The sequence below is a fragment of the Eutrigla gurnardus genome (genome assembly GCF_963514095.1).
Source record: "Eutrigla gurnardus genome assembly, chromosome: 15".
Taxonomy (NCBI): Eukaryota; Metazoa; Chordata; class Actinopteri; order Perciformes; family Triglidae; genus Eutrigla; species Eutrigla gurnardus.
In genome coordinates this window covers 19,014,071-19,034,365 of record NC_139938.1, presented here as the reverse complement: position 1 = coordinate 19,034,365, position 20,295 = coordinate 19,014,071, and the positions used below count along the sequence as shown (strand labels likewise).

The 20,295-nt window shown below is 39.8% G+C and overlaps 3 protein-coding genes across 4 annotated transcripts; 1 reads left to right on the top strand and 2 right to left on the bottom strand.

Annotated features, from left to right (window-relative positions):
* The first annotated feature begins 174 nt into the window (after positions 1 to 174).
* Positions 175 to 6,087, top strand: LOC311025962 (uncharacterized protein). Of its 2 annotated transcripts, none has more exons than XM_084029169.1 (13): positions 175 to 284; positions 1,825 to 1,929; positions 3,137 to 3,179; positions 3,533 to 3,576; positions 3,940 to 3,973; positions 4,432 to 4,466; positions 4,545 to 4,583; positions 4,666 to 4,696; positions 5,086 to 5,129; positions 5,239 to 5,289; positions 5,411 to 5,470; positions 5,617 to 5,721; positions 5,816 to 6,087. In XM_084029169.1, exons 2-13 carry the CDS (start codon positions 1,827 to 1,829, stop codon positions 5,845 to 5,847), a joined length of 621 nt encoding a protein of 206 aa, XP_083885295.1. In that variant the 5' UTR covers positions 175 to 284; positions 1,825 to 1,826; the 3' UTR covers positions 5,848 to 6,087. The 2 variants fall into 2 exon arrangements, with proteins under 2 accessions (XP_083885295.1, XP_083885296.1); XM_084029170.1 differs by having other exon boundaries at positions 251 to 284; positions 1,705 to 1,929.
* A 422-nt stretch (positions 6,088 to 6,509) lies between these two features.
* On the bottom strand, positions 6,510 to 16,639 carry pgk1 (phosphoglycerate kinase 1). Its single transcript, XM_084029164.1, has 11 exons — positions 16,482 to 16,639; positions 13,722 to 13,772; positions 13,478 to 13,633; positions 13,058 to 13,202; positions 10,149 to 10,252; positions 9,924 to 10,043; positions 8,710 to 8,824; positions 7,690 to 7,869; positions 7,425 to 7,602; positions 7,141 to 7,239; positions 6,510 to 7,037 (listed from the first exon to the last, which is right to left on the bottom strand). Exons 1-11 carry the CDS (start codon positions 16,544 to 16,546, stop codon positions 6,997 to 6,999), a joined length of 1,254 nt encoding a protein of 417 aa, XP_083885290.1. The 5' UTR covers positions 16,547 to 16,639; the 3' UTR covers positions 6,510 to 6,996.
* A 914-nt stretch (positions 16,640 to 17,553) lies between these two features.
* On the bottom strand, positions 17,554 to 19,492 carry cox7b (cytochrome c oxidase subunit 7B). The gene is made up of 3 exons (XM_084028845.1): positions 19,355 to 19,492; positions 18,261 to 18,376; positions 17,554 to 17,761 (listed from the first exon to the last, which is right to left on the bottom strand). Exons 1-3 carry the CDS (start codon positions 19,389 to 19,391, stop codon positions 17,678 to 17,680), a joined length of 237 nt encoding a protein of 78 aa, XP_083884971.1. The 5' UTR covers positions 19,392 to 19,492; the 3' UTR covers positions 17,554 to 17,677.
* Positions 19,493 to 20,295: the final 803 nt, after the last annotated feature.

The following is a 20,295-nucleotide window of genomic DNA, read 5'->3' as shown; positions in this document are numbered from 1 at the left end:
TGTGTGTGTACGTGTGTAGTATGTGCTTTTTTAAAACTGTAAGGTGTCCTTGAGTGTTTAGAAACGCGCTCACAAAATAATATACACATATATATATATATGCACACACACAAACACACACACATTGTATAGTCTCTTGACCACTGAGATAACAGACGTGCAGTTTCAGGGAGATCTCTCATGACGGATGTGGCGAGGTGTTGAAAGAGGAAGCACAGCTATTGCTGCTGCTGCTGCTGCTGCTGCTGCTGTTTGAGTGGATGAAGGCAGCCGGACCACTGAAGGTAAAACACAGCGAGCATATCAAGTAGGAAACCTGTCTTTGAACATATTACCTCCTGTTGATGTCTATCTTAAAATGTGTGTGTTTGACCTGAGGTAGGATCGATGTTTCTAGGACACAGTGATGACGTTAAAAGAGGGCTATGAACAAAGTTTCTTTTTGTGTGGAAATCTTCTTACTTCACCACTAGTTGTTCAAACTGACAGCTTAAGTTACTTAGCAGATTATTTATCATATAAAAAACACCAAAAGCGTCATGTTTTTAAGTTCCTCACACTGGTTAGAGTGTAGAATATAATTGGAATACCACAACGGTGTATACAATGCAGTGTAGTTCACATGATGAATCACATGATTATGACAAGCATTCCCAAATAACAAGTAAACTTTTGATTTTTTCTGTACTTTATTTTCCTCACGTTTTTCTTCTGGGTGATTTCTTCATGCACTCGAAACACAAAATGCAAACTAAAACTCACCTGGAAGGGAACGTGAATACTTCTTCTCCTAGAACATGGAGTAATGATGCACTTCCGCCTCTTGTGGCTAAAATGATTATGACAAAAAAATACCACTCTTATGTATTATAATAACAATAATAATGTTATTATTAATAATAATAATAGTGATTCAACTGTGCAATAAATTGTACCATAATTACACTTACCATAACACTGTGTTACTGCATGTGCTGTACATTTATAATTATACAATTCTTGCATTCATATTTAACTTAAAAGATACCATCTCTCACACTGCAGTCGTGTGTGTTTGAGTTACATATTTCTTATATTTCTCATGCTTTTATTTCTAAGTTACTTATTCTCTCGACATAAATGTAATATTTTTTTAGCATTGCATGTACATCATTTACATTTGACATAATCCTTTGTTTCTTATATTTCTTGTGCTTATATGTAAGATCTGTAGATCAGATCAATATTTATAAAAAAAAATGGCTTTTTTCATCTCCCCAGTATGAAGAAAACAACTAAAAAGGGAGCTTTATCTTGGTAAACTTTTTATAATGGTCATAAACACAGAAGAAAGAGAAAAAAAAAATAGATCAGCGTCTCACTTGACACTGGGGATGGAGCCATTGACTGCTAATATGTCAGTACTTTTACTTACCACAACAGGATTTAACTTGTAATAGAGTATTTCTGGACAACAGTATTGCTTCTTGGAGTACTTTTCTCACCGCTGCTGGTGGGAAGCCATGAGAAAGGAAGGGCTCTGCAACAACGTGTTAAAAAGCTGCCACTGATGCTTGGCACCATCCCCCGAGCATCAGTGATGTATCGCTGACACGGCGGTGTACTGTACTGTGTTGTGGTCTCGTAGGCAAAAGGCCAAACCCAGACTTTGAGTTTGTTTTGGACGACCACATCCTGTGGACCGTCCCCGTCTCTCGTTGACAGGAAGACAAGCACAGCTGCATCCAACTGTGGCCGAGTGACTAACTGTCGATGGTTGACCTGTAAACGGCGGCGAGCGCATCCTCTCTTCGCATCATAGCCGTTGGTCTCTGTCTGCTTTAGGCATGCTAGGAAACTCCAGCCTGCAGGCCGCAGCCCTGACGGTGGTGTCGGCGGCGTCACTGACTCTGCTGTCTGTTCTCTGCCTGCGATGCAAAAAGAAATCCAGTAAGTGCATTTGTTTAGAGGCTGTTGGAGACCAGGGGGACCAGTGGGGTTAGAGACCAGGGGGACCAGGGTGACCAGTGGGGTTAGAGACCAGGGGGGACCAGTAGGACCAGTGGGACCAGTAGGACCAGTGGGACCAGTGGGACCAGTGGGTGATCTATGTGACTAGTGTGACCAATGTGACCATTGAGACCAGTGGGGACCAGTGGGACCAGTGTGGACCAGTGGGATCAGTGAGACCAGTGGGACCAGTAGGACCAGTGAGACCAGTAGGACCAGTGAGACCAGTGGAGACCAGGGTGACCAGTGAGACCAGTGGGGCTAGTGGGAAATAGTTTTTTTTTTTTTGTTCTGTTCTGTTGTCTGGTCTTGAGAGTTTTTTTTTTTTTTTTACCAGCGGTGGAATGTAACTAAGTACATTAACTTGAGTAGTTCCAGTCACTACTACTTTCTACTCCTGTGACTTTGAATGCTACTATATGATTTATTATATCATTAGATCAGTATTGCTGATGCATTTGTGTAAAATGCAGGAAATTGCGTTTTTTTTTTAAAGTGGAGCCCCATAATGATTATTTTCATCATGTATTAACCTGCCGATTATTTTCTACATTAATCGATTGATTGTGTTAAAAATACAACAACTGTGAAAATTAAATTAAGTGACACCTTCACAGTCCAAACCCTAAACATTATAATATGTTACAATTCATTACGTATAGTTAAAAGGAAAATCACGACATTTGGAACCATGAAATGTTTTTACCTGATGAAAAAATTACTTAAAATCAAATATGTGTTGATTAATTTTCTCTCAGTTGGTTAATCGACAACTTGTATCAGCTGTATTAACATTTACTGTAACTGTTAGTAGTTTAATTTATAACACATCATATTAAGTTACATTCTTCACGTGTTTTGTGTGCACATTTTTTTGTTGTGAAGAACCAAGAAAAAGACTTAAGAATTTGTACTTTAGTACTTTGTAGTAGTAAATGTACTCAGTTATAATCCTCCACTGTATTCAATTGTCATAATTAATTCATGTATTCATTAAGCCTATTTGACTTAAAGAAACGCCACAGACAACATCAGTCGTGTTGCTTTACATCGTCTTCACAAGCAGCTTAGTTCAAAGAGTTGGACGATGCTGTGGGTTCAAAGTATCACGCCAACACTTCACAGCTTTTTTTCACATTTCTTGCAGAAATCATACGCGAGGAGCATCAGATATACAACCCGCAGATGTTGTGAGTGTCAAGTATTCGTGTCACAGTCTCAAGTCCTGATGTCCGCTAGCTTTTCTATTGGTTTACCCCGGATGAGTCTAACATATTTAGAAGAAGAACTAATGGAAATCACCTGTTACCTGTAAACAAATATGTTCTTTATATTCAACATAGTAAATAACTGTCAATGAAATCTTTATTATTCTTTATTAGTCCTAATGGTATCGACACTTATTAAGTATCTTAATGTTTTGGAATCTTTAGCATCAGGCCTATTCTAAACATTGTAGTGAATTGTTGATGTTTTATCTTAAAAAAAGAAAAAAGAATATTCAATATGATTGAATGTGATATTAACACGTATATCCTGACAGCCAACGAGGTGGAAGTATCTTTAGTGTGACGCAATCGACTACAGGCAAGTGAGGATTTATTTTCTATTCATTATTCACCTTTAATTAGCACATTTAACGAGTGTTTGAATGCGACACACACAAGTTGACCTTTTGACAGATACGCGTTGACAGACTGGCCTCAAACACATGAGGACCTGATATAATATGACGAATATAAAGAAGTGAAACTGAGCACGACCTTTAACATCTGCAGCAGCAAAATGCAACATGCATATTAATGCAGCAGAAAGATCACATTTTAAAAGTACAAACACTGACGGGGGAACAGCTTTACTGCCCATCGAGTACTTTTACTTTTCACAGGATCTGAATACTTCTTCCACCAATGCATTCAGCTCAACTTTGATGCCTTTTGTATTTTTCAGTCACCGGATGCAATAAGATCACTTCAACCCCAGCGTACGTATACTTCTGACAGAATCTGGATTTAATCTCATCGCCTGTTACTATGGCAACAACAGCCACTCACATTTATTTAAAAGGAACATTTCACACAAGAATAGGCCTATTTTTTATTTATTTATTTCCAGGTGTGTAAAGAGAAAATCAATATATGGTTAGCCTAGCTTAGCATAAAGACTGGAAACGGGGGGAAACAGCTAGCCTGGTTCAATTCAAAGTAAAAAAAAATGTAATATCTTTTATGTTCTTTGTCAAATCCGTACACATGGAAATATATATTTAAAAATAAAGCAGTTTGTGATTTTAGTAGCGGAACTATTTCTTTGCAAACAGCAGCGTATCCATCCTCCCAACACTTACAAGTAATTGAGGTGCTGCTTCAAAATATTCTGAATTATCCAAAAAATTAATTTACCTTCGACAGAAAACTAAATTTGTTTTCATTTTGTTTTCAGTGAAATTCAAGAGGAATGTGAGGATTTTCCGACAGGTAGGCCCGACACCAAGCGGGAGTTCTCATGCTGCATTAATCTGCAAGAGGTTTACATTTAACCATCATTTATTACAGCGGCAACCGACGAGTCCGACTATCAAAATGTCTCCGATGGTGAGTTCTCACACCCAACACACGTGTATATGTAAGTGATCATTGTTCACCTATATTCATTCACATATCTGTGTTGCTGCAGCTCACACAGGACGCACGGAACCCACATATGTGTAAGTTATAATGATAATTATATTCTCATTTCAAAAAGCAATTCATGGACACATTCCATGCAAATTCAAAGATATTGAAGTATAGTTGCACAGATCTACTCCACTACATAAATAAAATGGACCTTTTACTCAAATACATTTGTTTTAACTTGTTATTTTGCAGATTCAGATGAACAAGTACATTTTTCATAATATAGACTAAACTACCCGACAGTGAATTAAGTAATCAACATGAGCTCCAGCTTTGCCAGCTGCAACATTTTAATTAGTACTTTATATATATATTTGGATGCCAATACTTTTGTACTTTCACTTCAGTGAGAATACTTGAATGTTGGATGGAGTACATACAAATAGAAGAGGTTGTGTTTTTGTATTTTGTTTTCTAGAGCTCCACTTCCGATCACAGTGTACGAAAACGATGAAATAACTGGTGAGAAACACTTTTAGAAGAATTTAAAATGTGTTTATCACCAGTCTAGTATTCTTTGGTTTTAACTTTGATTATATGCACTTTTAAAACAATTTTATTTTTTTAATAGATTCCAATCTAGGTGTCTATGCCAACATCTCCACATCATCAATAAAGGACGGTGAGTTCAATCTCTGGATCAAAAACACCGATGCTGAAATAAAAACAAACATATACACATAAATAAATAAATATATAATCAGATGCGAAAGTTTGACTCAAAGTGCTGTTCCACCAAACAGATGACGACGACTACGAGAACTCAGAATTTCTGGACCAAGTGGTGAAAGAGCAGGAAGACCGTGAGTAAACTATATTTATTGACTAAATACAGTATATTTAGTAAATAAAGAGTAAACTATATTTTATATATACACTGATATATATTTATATATCAGAGATGGGGTCATCTCAAGCAGTCATTCTTAATAAATAAATTGCCTAATAGGTTCAAAGTGTGAGCGCAGCAGGACGTTGCTTTACTCCCGAGCTGGTGACCCTTCTCCCCTCCATTTCTCTAATCCCGGGGCGCATCGACCGCCATCGACAGTAGGTAATACACACTATCGCCTCTCACACAGCACCCCCTCTTCACACAGATCCCTCCAGAACGACCCCTTTGACTATTCACACTCTTCTGTAAACAGATGAGCCGGATTATGTAAATGAGGATGGCTGACTTCCGCCCGACGTGGACGCCACCAGAAAAACATCCGCCGCTCTGAGCGTGTTGAACTGTTGACGTTGTGTTTTTGTTTCATTCCTGCTGCTTTTTATGTGCCGATGATGTGAACAGCTGTGTGAATAAAATGCTGTGATCCTCGATTGTGTGTGAAAAGTGATGCTGCCATCTAGTGGTGATGAATCTGTTCCGACATACACAAAAAAACAACAAATCAAATAAAGTGACGTACTGTTATTGGTATTCTTTAATGTTTTCTGAGGAAAATAGAATATTCTAAATAGTATTAAGTGACTCTTACTTATTTTTAAAAATCACGTTTCTTCTTCTTCTTTCACTAAGCTGGTTCAAAGTAGATATTTTATTTTTTGCAGTTACTTCTAAGCATCTTAGTTTCCTGCGATTTGATTGGTCTTTGCAGTAACGTTAGGACACAGTTTTATCGCAATAAGTTACATTAAAAAAGGACATGAACTAAAAATGCTAAAAAAACAAACAAACAAAGAGAAAACAGAGAGGGAACTTTTTACACAGAGACGGTTTTATTGATCTGATCAGATCAGCCGGCATCGACGACACATGAAGCCGCTCAGAAACCAACAACCAGATTTAAAGACTTAACGTCTACGTACAAACACGTCACATGAACCGCTTCTTTATATCTCTCTCTCTCTATATATATATATATGTTGATATATATACACACTGAGGGTGTTGCAGTGATTATTCCCAGTGGGCAAAAGTGAGATAACAGTACAACAAGAGCCAGTGTTTGAGCGGTGAACGGCCGGATTGAAACCACATTCAGGCGACGGTAACACCGTCTCTGATGTGTTTCAGCCGTTTTAATTCAACTGAGCAACAAAAACCAACAACATCTAGCTTAACAGGCCATTTTGATCTAACGACTCTCATTTCCAGCAGTTTGAGCAGAAGAGTGTTGAAGCGAGACGTCGTCGACACAAAGGGAATTAATCTCTGCTTTTACTTTTAAAAACAAAAGATTGAATGGAAATTAAACGGCTGGTTAAGCAGGCGTGTTTTTTGTTTTTAAGTCTTCAAGAGTAAACCGGTGTAGATACCCACCTCACACACACACACACACACACATTCATTCACGCAAACACCAGCGGGCTGATGGGAAGTTTAGACGCTGCTCAGTGCGTCGACACCTGGCAGAACTTTACCTGGAGGAGAGAGCAAACGCAGTCAGAGACATCCAGCTTCATTAAAGAAAATGTATTATTATGATATAATTTACGGTGCATGGCGTTATTAATGGACGCTCACCCTCCAGCAGCTCCAGGCTGGCTCCGCCTCCTGTGCTGACGTGGCTGACCTTGTCTTCTGTGTTCCACTTGGCGCAGCAGGTGGCGGTGTCGCCCCCGCCTGGACACAAGCACAAATTACACACGATTTAAAGGTTCGTTACAAAAAACGTTTAAAAGATTAGATTTATTTTGTGATTTGATTCGAGGGAAGGAAAATACTTGAGCACAATGATTGAACATTTCAACATGTGACCCTTTGGACCTCACATGACCTCAAAACCAGAGAACTTCCATCTGTCTTACCGATGATTGAGATGCAGCCTGATTTGGTCACCTCGACCACTTTGTCCATCAGGCTCTTTGTGCCGTTGGCGAAGTGTTCCCACTCAAACACACCGACGGGGCCGTTCCACACGATCTGCTTGGCCCTGCCCACCGCGGCGGCGTTGGCCTTAGTGCTCTCTGGTCCAGAGTCCAAACCCTGCAGGGGAAATTATTACCGAAATGAAAGCCAAAAAAAAAACAAAAAAAAGCAGAGAAGAAAACAAGATAGGATAAATGCTCTCACCATCCAGCCGGCGGGGATGCCAGCGGCGACGGTTGCGGTGCCGGTGGCGGCCTTCTCGTCAAACTTGTCGGCGGTGATGAAGTCGACGGGCAGCGTGATCTTCACGCCGTTCTTCTCTGCTTTGGCCATCAGGTCCTTGACGATGCCAGCGCCCTCCTCATCGTACAGGGAGGTACCGATCTGACGAGAGAGAAGGGAAATTACTTTTAAATATTATCACATTATATATTTTTTTAGTTGAGAGCCGTTATTATTCCTCTGGCCACTGAGGTTGGTGGATCCAAGGATTTCGGAGGAAAACATTGTTTGAAATGTGTCCCATTTTCTTTATTATTGTAAAAATGATGACGAGCTCCTTTCCCATGATATTACTCAACAGAAGCCTGAAACATTTTGGTTCTGCCTCTGTTGCTTCAGCTGTGAACCCAGATAGTTAGCGGGCCACGTTTCAATAGAAAACAAAACAAAACAAAAAAACACTATCTGCTCTGCTGGATAACGTTTGAAAAGTGAGAAAATATGCTCTTTTGTCGTTGAAGTTGAACTGACCTTTTAAACAAAAGCTTGTATTTTTGTTCTGACTTCAGACGTGACCAATAAAACAAAACCGTCTCTCAAGTCTGTTTCAACACCTCCAACGTTCAACAACGAGTCCAGATTACGAAAACACACGCTGGCCGAGTGATGAAGACATTGATATGGTGAAACACAACTTAGAAGACGAGTGTATTTTTAGTGCATTAACTTCCAAATACCTTTTGAACAACTCCAGTTTAATATAAAGTAAAATGTGTATCGAGTAAGTATTTATACTGGCTATTTAGAGGCAAACGGAGTAATATTAAAAGGTGCTATAATAAAGGTTTTTATATTAACAATGGTGATTAAATAACTTCCAGATGAAGCATTTCCCTAAACAATGAGATACTGTATGTTGAGTATATGACACCCCCCCCCCCCCCCCCCCACCCAAAAAACCTTGAAACGTTATGTTTTCTTTGTTGTTGTTGCCCTCCTCACCTCCATGTTGTGGAGGACTTTGAGGAAGGTGAACGCCATGCCGCCACCGATGATCATCTCGTCGACCTTGTCCAACATGTTGTCGATCAGCTGGATCTTATCTTTCACCTTCGCTCTGAAACCCACAAACATCAGTACAGATAAGAAACACACAGAAGTCATAGTACAGAACTGGCTTATATTTTAACAAAAAAAGAAAAGAAATGTATTTGTTCCAGAAATGTATAATGTAATGTATTTATGCTCTTTCATGATCCTACAGATCAATTCATTATTAGTTAAACCGACTATAATGGGTCATTTTCAGACAGACACGATTCCACAAATCAATCAAACAATTCATTGATAAACATCTTTGATCCCACAGGCAGAATTCCAGCCTTTAAAACACAATCTATCGGCTTCACTGCTGTCCAATGAACTCTGCGACCGCTCTGGCTGATCGTTACACACTAATGATCAATGTGACCTGGAAGAAGGTGATTGGCTGACGGTGATGGTGTGTGCCTGAACACTGTGTACTACTACTGTTGATTATAACCTCCCACTTCCTCATTATTGGTTACAGATACAGTCCTGATTGGCAACTCTACTTTAATGTAGTTTTCGGTGACTGAACCTGTTGTAACATCGTATAAAATTACTATTACATTATTTTCTCTGCCTGCGTGTCTTGAAGAAAGCAGTTGTACAGTTGTGACAAAAAGAAAAAAAGAAGCTGCAGTGTGAGGATGTCTAAACCTCAGGAGACGGGAAGAGGACAGCACTGATAAAGGGATTTCCTTTTAAAAATCAGATTGTACAGGCAAAAAAAAATAGACTCATTTCTATTAGAAGTTATATGATGGTAAAATGTTTGTTTCTATCTGCATATGCCCTATTATTACCATTTCATTCACGTTCATTTCTATAAATCATTTCCATGGATAGTTTCCACCGTGAATATTCCAATAATTTTGCAACCCTAGTGACAACACAGTGATATGATTGTGTAAAACACTACAGTGCTAAATCAAATACAGAACGTACACAAGTGCACATTCCTGGTAGATTCCTTTGTATTTGTGTATTTCGAAAGAGAAGTGATAACTTCCCAGAGTTGTAAAAAGTGTGATAAACCTCTGTGTGCGTCTGATAAGTCTTTAAATTCAAGGATGTGTTACTCAAACTGGACTTTGTGCGTTGTTTGTCTGTTGAAAAAGAAATGTTCTCACCCTCCGAGGATGGCCAGGAAGGGCCTCTGAGGTTTCTCCAGAGCCATGGCGAAGTAGTCCAGCTCCTTCTTCATCAGGAAGCCGGCGGCCTTCTGAGGCAGGTTAACTCCCACCATGGAGCTGGGAGGGCGGAGGAAGAGGAGCAGGAGAGGTATCACCATCCTATCATCACAGATCATCACCGGCCTCCGTCATCACACATTAAAACATCAGCACCCTGCTCACCTGTGGGCTCTGTGAGCCGTGCCGAAGGCGTCGTTGACGTAAACGTCTCCCAGTTTGGACAGAGACGCCCTGAAGGAGTCGATCTGGGCCTGGGTGGCCTTCGTCTGAGGGGCGACATAAAGAAGAAGAAAAAAATGAGTATGGATGGATAGAGAAGCCTGTAGAAATAGCTGTGTTTCTTTGCCAATGGCAGGTGAAAACAATCTTTTTAAAAAGGCCTGGAAGTGTTTATCAATAACATATTTCATTGTATTTCATCATTCAGCGGATGTCACCAACTACCTTTACCCAAGTACTACAGTCAAGTATAAATTTGAGGTATCTTCATTTGAGTATATTCATTTTATGTTTATTTATACTTCTCCACTTTATCTCAGAGGTAAATGTTGTACTTTTGTAAATACAGTTACTTGAAGTACTTGTTTCACAGCAATGTAAAATATATAACATATCATAAAATATAACATATATAACATATAATGTACTGTAGGCTACAGCCTAATACACAGTCAGATTCCACTTTATCATCCATTAAAGAAATAATTAAAGGACATCACTGAAACACAAGTTAACACCCATACTCCCAGTTTTAACATCTCATGCAGGACTTTTACTTGTGGAGGATTTTCAAAGTGTGGCGATAGTACTTTTCTTACTACTTGCACCACATTGGATGTGCATGTCTGTGTGAGAGTCAGTCAGTCAGTCAGTTCATTGTGGATCAGGTTCCTGCTGCCCTTTAACAGCTGAAGGTTGTGACCGTGTGACTGGAGGGCAGACAAAAAGGTCAAGAGAGCTCTTCAGTGTCGTGCAAATGTCAGATGAGAGCTGCTCACTTCATTACGTCTTCCTTCAGATTATAGTTATAAATCTACTGCTGTGCTTCTACTTTTACCCCCGAATGCTGTTACAAAAGGACACCACGCTTGTATTTGTTACCTATACACACTTTGTGATTTTTTCTTCTGAGATGAATTCAGTCTCTGAGAAATGTTCATGCATAATGAACTAAAAATAAAGTCTGATATACAGTACAGCAGTACAGTAGAAAATCAAACCACACGGGCCGCATACCAACCAGGCCTCTCAGGACAGGAAAAGCCACTCGTCCAGCCAGGAGAGCCCGGCTGACCTTCAGGATAAATGTCAGCAGGTCAGAGCTGCTGAGCCCATGTGTGAGGATGGTCCTGAGCCTGGATCTGTAGCTGTATATCAGACTAGGGATGTCCCGATCCGATATTTGGATCGGATCGGCCGCCGATATTAGCAAAAAATGCATATCGATATCGGATCGGCCTGCACGGGAAAATCCCGATCCGGACTCCCGATCCAGTTTTTTTTTTAAAACTCCGGTCCGTGTTTTCCAGCGCACCGATGTAGGTAATCCATTCCAGTTTTTATTCCGTTTTTCCCCAAAATCCGGTCCGCGTTTTCCAGCACACCTAGCGCACACCTCGCGACCTGTCCAGCATCCACTAAACAACAACAAGACGGACTTGTGTGCATGTCCAGTGTTTCCCCTACCATTGTACAGGCCATAAAATCAATACGCCAAAAATAAGCCACCTATCAATTCATTCATAAATCAATAAACATTTACATTAGGAGCGCCTCCGCGCAGCACAGCAGACTTGCTCCGCAAGACGCGCAGCCACAACAATCCTCGCCGCGCGCTCCCGCTACGTTCTCCTTCGTGAACTTTACGCGTTTGATGTTGTTCTGATGCCGTTCCGCCTCGTTAAACCACCACGATGTCGCTTTCTACTTTGAAAACACGGAGTTGACACTGTATTTTGATAAGCTGTTGCACTCTTCAGACTCGTGGTGTGAGCGGAACCGGACCGGTACCGGAACCGGACCGGCTTCCGCGCTGCCTGCTCGCACAGATCCGCTCGTGCGCACATGCGCTGATGCAGGTCGAGTGTTGTCGATAAATATATGCACTCCTTCAAAACAACATCAAGCCATATTGTGTGTGTAGTTTTAGGACGTGATGACGTGTGTACGGGCTAAAGCCCGTTTGGGCCGGAGCAGTGTGAATGCAAAGCAAGGGACTCCCTGTGGGGGAGGATTGTTTTTGATAAGCTGTGGAACTCGTGAGTTAACCTATTTCTACCTGAATTTCTATGAACTATTAGGCTGTTGAGTAAACCTATAAATTATATTTTACTTGATAAAATAAGACAATATATGCACTCATGTCGTTGTAGTGTTTTACAGTATCTGTAGCTATTAATGTGATGCTCATCATTTTCCAGACATATTTTTCCAGCCCCTAATTTTGGATAATTTCCATCAACCGGCATCTTTAATCTTTAATACATGCTTGGATCGGCCGGTATCGGTATCGGCCGATACTAAAAGCTACAATATCGGTATCGGATCGGAAGTGCAAAAAGCTGGATCGGGACATCCCTATATCAGACCATCTGCATCTCAGCATAATGAATGAGGAAGACTCTTTATGGTCAGATACTCAGGACGTCAATGTCTCTTATCGAGCTGCACTAAAACTGCAATATTTATTTTCTGCAATATATATTGTGAAAAAGTGGAAAGTCACTTTTACCTTTGTAGGCCACATTTTAAAGTTAAATGCATCAATCTGGTGGTTTGAGAGGCAAAGTGAACTATTTTGTGCCGTGGACACGATGTATTTTCCCCCATTTGAGATTCACTTTACAAATAATAATCACATGATGTAAAGTAAACACAGTGTACTGCAGTAAGCTGCAAATGGATGGATGTTGTGCAGAACCCTGCCACAGTCTCCGCACCACTCCCGAACATGACATCATCAGACAGTGACGCAGCTATTTCAGGTGGACGCTGCAGCGACTCTGCGTGACTCAGCAATCTTTAAAAACCTTTTTTTTTTTTTTTTTTTACAGGCTGGGCAAATATGTCACCTTGTTTCCGGAGGCGTCCTTGCCCTTCCCCTCCTCGGCGACGTGGAAGCGGAGGTTCTCCAGCAGGATGACGGATCCGGTGGCGGGGTTAGCGCAGGCGGCTTCCACCTCCGCACCCACACAATCCTTCAGGAAGGTGACGTCCCTGCAAGAGTCACAGACGGTGAGGATGTGACAGTACAGTGTCAAAACAATCAAATACATTTATTAACAGTTTGCAACTACCTCTCTGTGTGTTATATTTGGATTCAAGGTTACGGTTTTTAATTATATGCCATTGTTAGAAGCCTCTCCAACAGCTAAGAGGTCTTCAAAGACAACAGTCATTTTCTGTGCTTTTTATCAGCTTATACTTTATTATAATGGATTGTAACTCAAATCCAAATATGAGGATATCAGTTATTCAGTTCCTTAACTGACCTCCCCAGCAGGGTCTTGAGCTCGGCAGCAACAGGCCCCAGAGAGTATTTCTCAGGCACAAAGTTTCCGTCTGGGCGGCCCAGATGGCTCATCAGTACGACGGATTTGGCTCCATGGTCCAGGCAGTGCTGGATGCTGGGAACGGCCGCCTTGATCCTGAAAAATGGATGAAGCAAGACCTTTAGATGCGACGTATTTTATATTGAGAACAGATTTGATGTATCAGATATAAGATTAACTTTACCTCTGGTTGTTTGTGATATGCTTGTCCTTCATTGGAACATTGAAGTCCACCCTGAAAGAGAGAAAAAAAAATCAATTAAATAAATAAAGAGATGAATCATGACATGTTTGATACTTCTGGTTTTTTGGAGACTTTAATTTCCCTTGTTTCTATTTTATTGGCCTGGTGTCCCTGAGCAAGACGCCTCACGCTAATTGCTCCTGACGAGCTGGCTGTCGCCCTGCGTGGTTGACTCCGCCGTCGGTGTGTGAATGAGTGCATGAATGGGTGAATGTCAGTCAACACTGTAAAGCGCTTTGGAAAAAAGCGCTATATAAATGAGGACCATTAACCATCCATCACATGGGTGGTTTTCTTCAGCAGCAATTGAGAAACTAAAGCCAAAGCTGATGTCTTGATGTATATTCTGACCACTCCAAAACTGTGGGATTGATGTTCATTTTTATTAAAATAACCCCACTTAAGCAAAAATATCTATTTCTTTTTTAATCAATAATTTTGTTCATTTCTGAGCATCATATGCATGCTTTCTTGGACAAGATAGATCTACTTGATTATTCCCAAAATTGGGAGATTATTGAATCCACCCCTTTAATCTCTTACACTACAAATAAGTTGTTTTGTTGCTGCGTTGCATTCTGACACCAGTATGATTCCAATAGACAGACACGTTCAGACACTTGACTGGTTGCATCAGAGCCTTTATTCTGACCACTGAGCTGTTTGCATGCAGCCGTGCAGCGATGCACGTCGGCTGCTCATGAGAACATGCTGCATCACCCGTACGCCGGTCAGTTACATAACCACACCCTCCCTCCCAGCTCCCTTTAGTCTGAGGATGCCATGCAGGGAGACACATGATCAGCCTAAACACATGCACACACACATACATACATACATACACGCACACGCACCGCTATAATAAAAGCAATCCATTGTCTTAGTCTGAAACCCAACAGTCAGCAATTCAGCTGCTCAGCAGCTCCCGCGCCATCGAACAACACCAGTAGTTTTCCGCTCTTACATCGTGCCAATCTGTTGCTCGTGCGGTGGATCTGCACATAATTTACGGTTTTGCTTCAATGTTTAAACAAACACACACTTGACTCACACATTTGTTAGAATAAGAGCTGCAGAAATAAGCTCACTATATGTTTAAACCTTGAAAAAAAAAAACTAGTTTTACAGGATAGGTTAGCTATGAGCAAATTTAGGATCACAAAGAACAATACAAGAAAATGTTTGTTTTTTTCCATTCTAACCTAGAAATCTATAGGAAATGATGGCTATTTAAAACTCATAATCTGTTTTAATTCATAGCAATGGGTTTAATAGCAGCAGAGTGACTGGCTTTAAAACATGCATGTGTCACAGTTTCTTTGATTCCATTTATTGAGATTAACTAAATCCTAATCATTATTATTTTGCATGTGTAAACCTTTAAATCTGCTGTGCTGAATAAAACCGTGCGTTTAATGATGCTCAGTGAACCGTATGATAAAAAGGAGGAGGGCTGTGCACGTCCGGGAAGTCGGTTAATGGCCTCCTCTACTGGATTTTGGCTTCTAAAAACAGAATTCTGCAACACTACCGGGTCAAACCACGGCTACGTCCCGCCTTCCTTCCTTTTAATTCTCAACCGGCAGCGAACACAATGCAGCCATGAATTCATAAAACACATAAAAGGCTTGTTGTGACAGGGCCCTGGGTGTGATATGAATCAACATGCTGTCTCTACAAAGAGACTGACTCAACATGGAGATGATTTAACTTTTTTTTGTTTTGCTTATGAGCAATGCAACTGGAAGCTGCTGCTGCTGCTGCTGCTGCTGCTGGTGGTGGTGAACCTTGTCCTATGCTGCCGGTTGTTGCATCACCAAGCTGGACAAACCAAAATGGCCCTCTGACATTTTCCACCGAGGGTGTCCGTTTCAAGTATCACTGGCAAAATCTCAGCCTGCAGAAATAAATTACTTTACAGAACAAGTATTATGATGTACTATTAAAAAGGTTGAGCTACCAAGCTGTATTTAAAAGTGTTACCAGCTGTGACATTAAAGTGATAAACACATTAATGCATGAATAATAATTACCCAGTGATATAATATTACCTATATATGATTCTAAAGTGGGCCAGTCAGCATAATCAGTACTATTACCTTTGGTATGTTATGTTTAAAGTAGACAATTTGATGCTAATACTTTTGTACGAGTTTTTCCACACTTTTTTTACTTACTTACCTTTACTTAAAAACTACATTTATTTAACTTTAGTTAAAACAAAGATATTTGGGTTCTTAAAGTAGTTAAATTATACCCACTTTTACCGGCTACAAAATAAAAGTAGCTCAAAATTATTTGCAAAATTACAGATTGTAATATTCGTATTGATAAGAAAAAAAATTCTCCGTATAATCAATGCAATATGTGATCTATCAAACGGATTACTTTGATTCATGCAGTAATGTTACTGTACTTTTAATTTGAAAGGATTCACTCCAATGTCGGACGCAACCATTTAGCATCTCCCCACAGACACTCTACTTGTACAGGGGGACAAAACGGACAGCCAACAATAAAGACCGTTAACCATCACGTCAGTGTCTCAGTGGGAGTCCGGAGCAGCTTGTGAACACGGGAAAGTCTGTTTGCGAAGCAGAACAAGTCCGAAATATCGGGTGACGTTTAGCTAACATCAAATAATCCCATTTCCGATTAGCTAACGGCGTCAGATAGGCTAGCTACGCGTCAGACGCTCACCTCATAATGACGCGCTTGTCTTTGACGTCCACCTTTTCCAGGTTGAGTTTGTTAGACAGAGACATGTTGCCTGTTTTTTGCCGGTTCTTTTCCTGCACTGGGTCTCTCCTCCGCTTCTTCCTCGGCTGGTTAGCTAGGACCGAGTGGCAGCAGTGACCTTAGCGCGGCGGGGAGGAAGAGCAGCGGTTGGGCGGTGAGAGAGCACGCCCCGCCCCCTTACTCGCTGCTGATTGGCTGCAGCGGTAGGCCAGCGATGCATTCGAATGGGTCTAGCTGCTGTCTGTTACGTGACGTAACCATGAGTCTGCTCTTCATATAACTTAAGCTCACCCTCATTTATACGACAGGATATACATACTTATGTAATTACAATTTCATAAGTACACAAGTACTGCACTGAAGTACCATGTTAGGCAGTGGCAGAAGAAGTACTCTGCTATTTTACCTAAATTAAAGTAGCAATACTACAGTTATGGTATAACATTTTACAAGTAAAAGAACAAAACTATTAGCACAGAAGTACATTCGTTGAGTAAATGTAATTTGAAACATTCCTCATGCACATTGACCTAAGTATTATACTTCAGTACAATAATCAAGTTACTCGTACTATATATATATACTACTCGTATATCTATTTTTATATCTATTATTTGCTACTTTATACTTCTACTCCACTACATTTTAGATAGAAATGTTCTTTTTACTTCACTACAAAATGTGCATATGTGACGCATACTATACTACGAATCTCTTCAGTTGTATAAAAATGCAAAATTGGCTGCACATTGACCAACATTAAAATACTCTTCCATGTATTTGTTAGTGATAAAAGCACATTATTTTCTATAATAACAAAACACTGTGATATGAGGCATTCTGCATAATGAGTATGTATATTTTTGATAGTTTGCATGGATTTTTCTGATGTTACTTCTTTACTTTCATCAAATAAAAATGTTAATGCAGGATTTTACAAATAGCTTGAGGTTACAGCTGTTAGAGATACAGTAGCTTCTGTATGCAGATCATTCACACAGCTTTCTTAATGAAAAAAAGAAACAACGATGAGTAGAATCACTCTTAATTTATTTGGACAATGTATCTTGTTGGAATACATACAAGCATTCACTGTTATTCATCTGTACAACCAGAAGGTTTATAAAGGTGGGATGCAGGTCTGTCATGGCAGCTCTTTACTCCTCCGGCTCTCTCCATGGTTTGGGCATGACCTTCCCAACAGGTGACAAATTCCAGGTGATGCCAGTTTGAGTCAGCACCTGCCCAAAGACAGCAAACTCATTTTCCAAGGGCAATGACACACTTTTATTTAAAGACCATTTAATCCTTGTTATTTGCAAAAAATCTAACTTTGAATCCATGTTCACACCTAAGTTGCGATAAAGACAATGTACAAGTATCTGCATCAAAGTCTTCAACTGAACCATACATTTTGTCAGTTGAGATCATACACAAATACACACTAAAACTCCAAGATTCAAGGGAGCATATTTTAGGCTTTCAATTGTGGTAAGATGATAAAACACTCAGAAATTCCCCAGCCAGTGGTTTGCAGATGTGGTCAGAGACACCAAACATTATTGGGTAATGTCACGTTGCTACTGAAAGACACTAAGGTCAAACAATATCTCTGTCAAGGACTAACAATGGCTACATAGAGTGCCGTTTACACATCCTTCTGCCTCAGTGTATTATATCTAACACAACACTGTGTGTTCAACTCATACATATGAACAAACGTGACATGGCACTACTTACGTATGACCACACGGCAGTACAGAAGGCCACTCCACCAACAATCAGGCCGTTGCCATACTTTCTATGGAAGTCTGGGGGGGCAGTGGATCCATGCCTCACCTGCCTCACGGCCTGACCTAGACCACAACAAAACACACAATGGCATTTAAACATTGCGTTTTAAGGCATTTTTATACTTTAAAACATTGCAGTTTTTGCAGTTCTTTCTATAGATACTAAACAATAGAGGCTTCTATGTAACTTAGTATAAATATTACTGTAAAACTTGCACAATTCAAGCTGCTGTGATATAAATTAATAAGATCATAAAGCTGCACATTCTGATCACTATCTTCATTGTCTGTCGGTTTCACTTTGAAGCCCATTCTGCACATCACATCATCCGGCAACAATATGCTGATTTTTCTTCACAAAAAAAAAATTTTTAATCAGTATTTTGTTGTCAGCATCACTTGTTTTTGACTTGAATATACTTAAGTTCATGCATCATTGTCATGTTCATAATTAGTTTTACTGATTTCTACAGCTAACTTTGAGTGTTTCTGTATTGTTCTTTTGTTTTAGATGTATATTTTCGGATATCTTTAGCCAGATGATAAGGTTGTCCTTAGTTGCCCCGTCTAAAAAACAGACTCATCCACGGACCCCATTTGCGCAGTTTAGCGACGCTCGTCATTTTCAACAACTGTAGCGAACGCATTTCAATAACTACTATAAAAAGGAAATATACGTCACAAAAAACATAACGGACGTTAACTATTAACAGCATGCTAACTTGTAGCATAAACGTTATAGAGTCAGTGTATTTGATGCTAGAATCGATTGTAGTAACGTTAAAAATTAAAATACAAAGTCGTCATTTTCTACAAATTATTCAGGGCGTTTAATGAACAAATAACAGTGTTCTCGAGACATAGGATGATGATGATTTTAGCCGGAGTTGCTAACGTTAGCTTGGCTAGCAACGTTAGCACACTGACCTCGGTCACCCACCAAAGAGAGGCTGGTGAAACTCGTAGACGTCTGATACTTAAACTATCAAGTGGCACAAACACATCCAGATAATATAAACGTATTCAAACTAGTTTCCTTACCGGTGACGTTGACTGCAGCTTTAGCAAACCGAAACATGTTTTCTAGTCTGGTGCCTTCAGATTACCCTTGAAGACCGGAAGTGCAAAGTTAATATGGCCGCCAGACCGTATCCGTAGCGGAAGTGACGATTATCGTTGCGACGACTTTATGTTGAAAAGTGTAGACACGGAAGTCAAATACAAACGTTTAGGTATTAATAAAGTCAAACACTCACACAAAGCAAATTCTAATAATTTGCATCGTAAATACGACATCACGTACGATCAGTACATGTGACATGTGTAGTAAATAAAAGTCCATATGGTACTCCGTGTTCCCGCCGTGTCAGGATGGCCGAGTGGTCTAAGGCGCCAGACTCAAGGATCTCACTCCTTCCGCAGAGACGGGACTTCTGGTCTCCGAATGGAGGCGTGGGTTCGAATCCCACTTCTGACACATACTTTTTATTTTACGTTTTCGTGTATAGTAAACGATACAATGGCAGCAATGAGGTAATATATGCTAAATTCATATAAATACCGCCTTCTCATCTTAAAACACCAAAGAGCCCATAAGATAACATTTACTCTTAATTTTTATGTATCCTTTATTCAAGAATACTTTTCATCTTTATTTCCCTGCTTTGTATTTTGGGGGACTTATATTTCCTAATTACAATACCTTCAAATTGCAGAAACTATCTAATGAGTGATTTGCTCATTAGATAGTGCCAAATATATGTACAATATGTATATTTATTAGTATTTATATTAGTAATACAACAGTGTAGAAATATTGGGCTACAAGTACCTGTATTAAAAATGTAAAAATTAAAAATAAAACAAATAAATAATTGTAGGCATAAAGTAAAAGTACTCTTTAGGCACTGTCAGTTTAAAATGCCAGAATATAGTATGTTAATTGTATGTTATTTAATACATTTTCTGTCATATATGGTAAA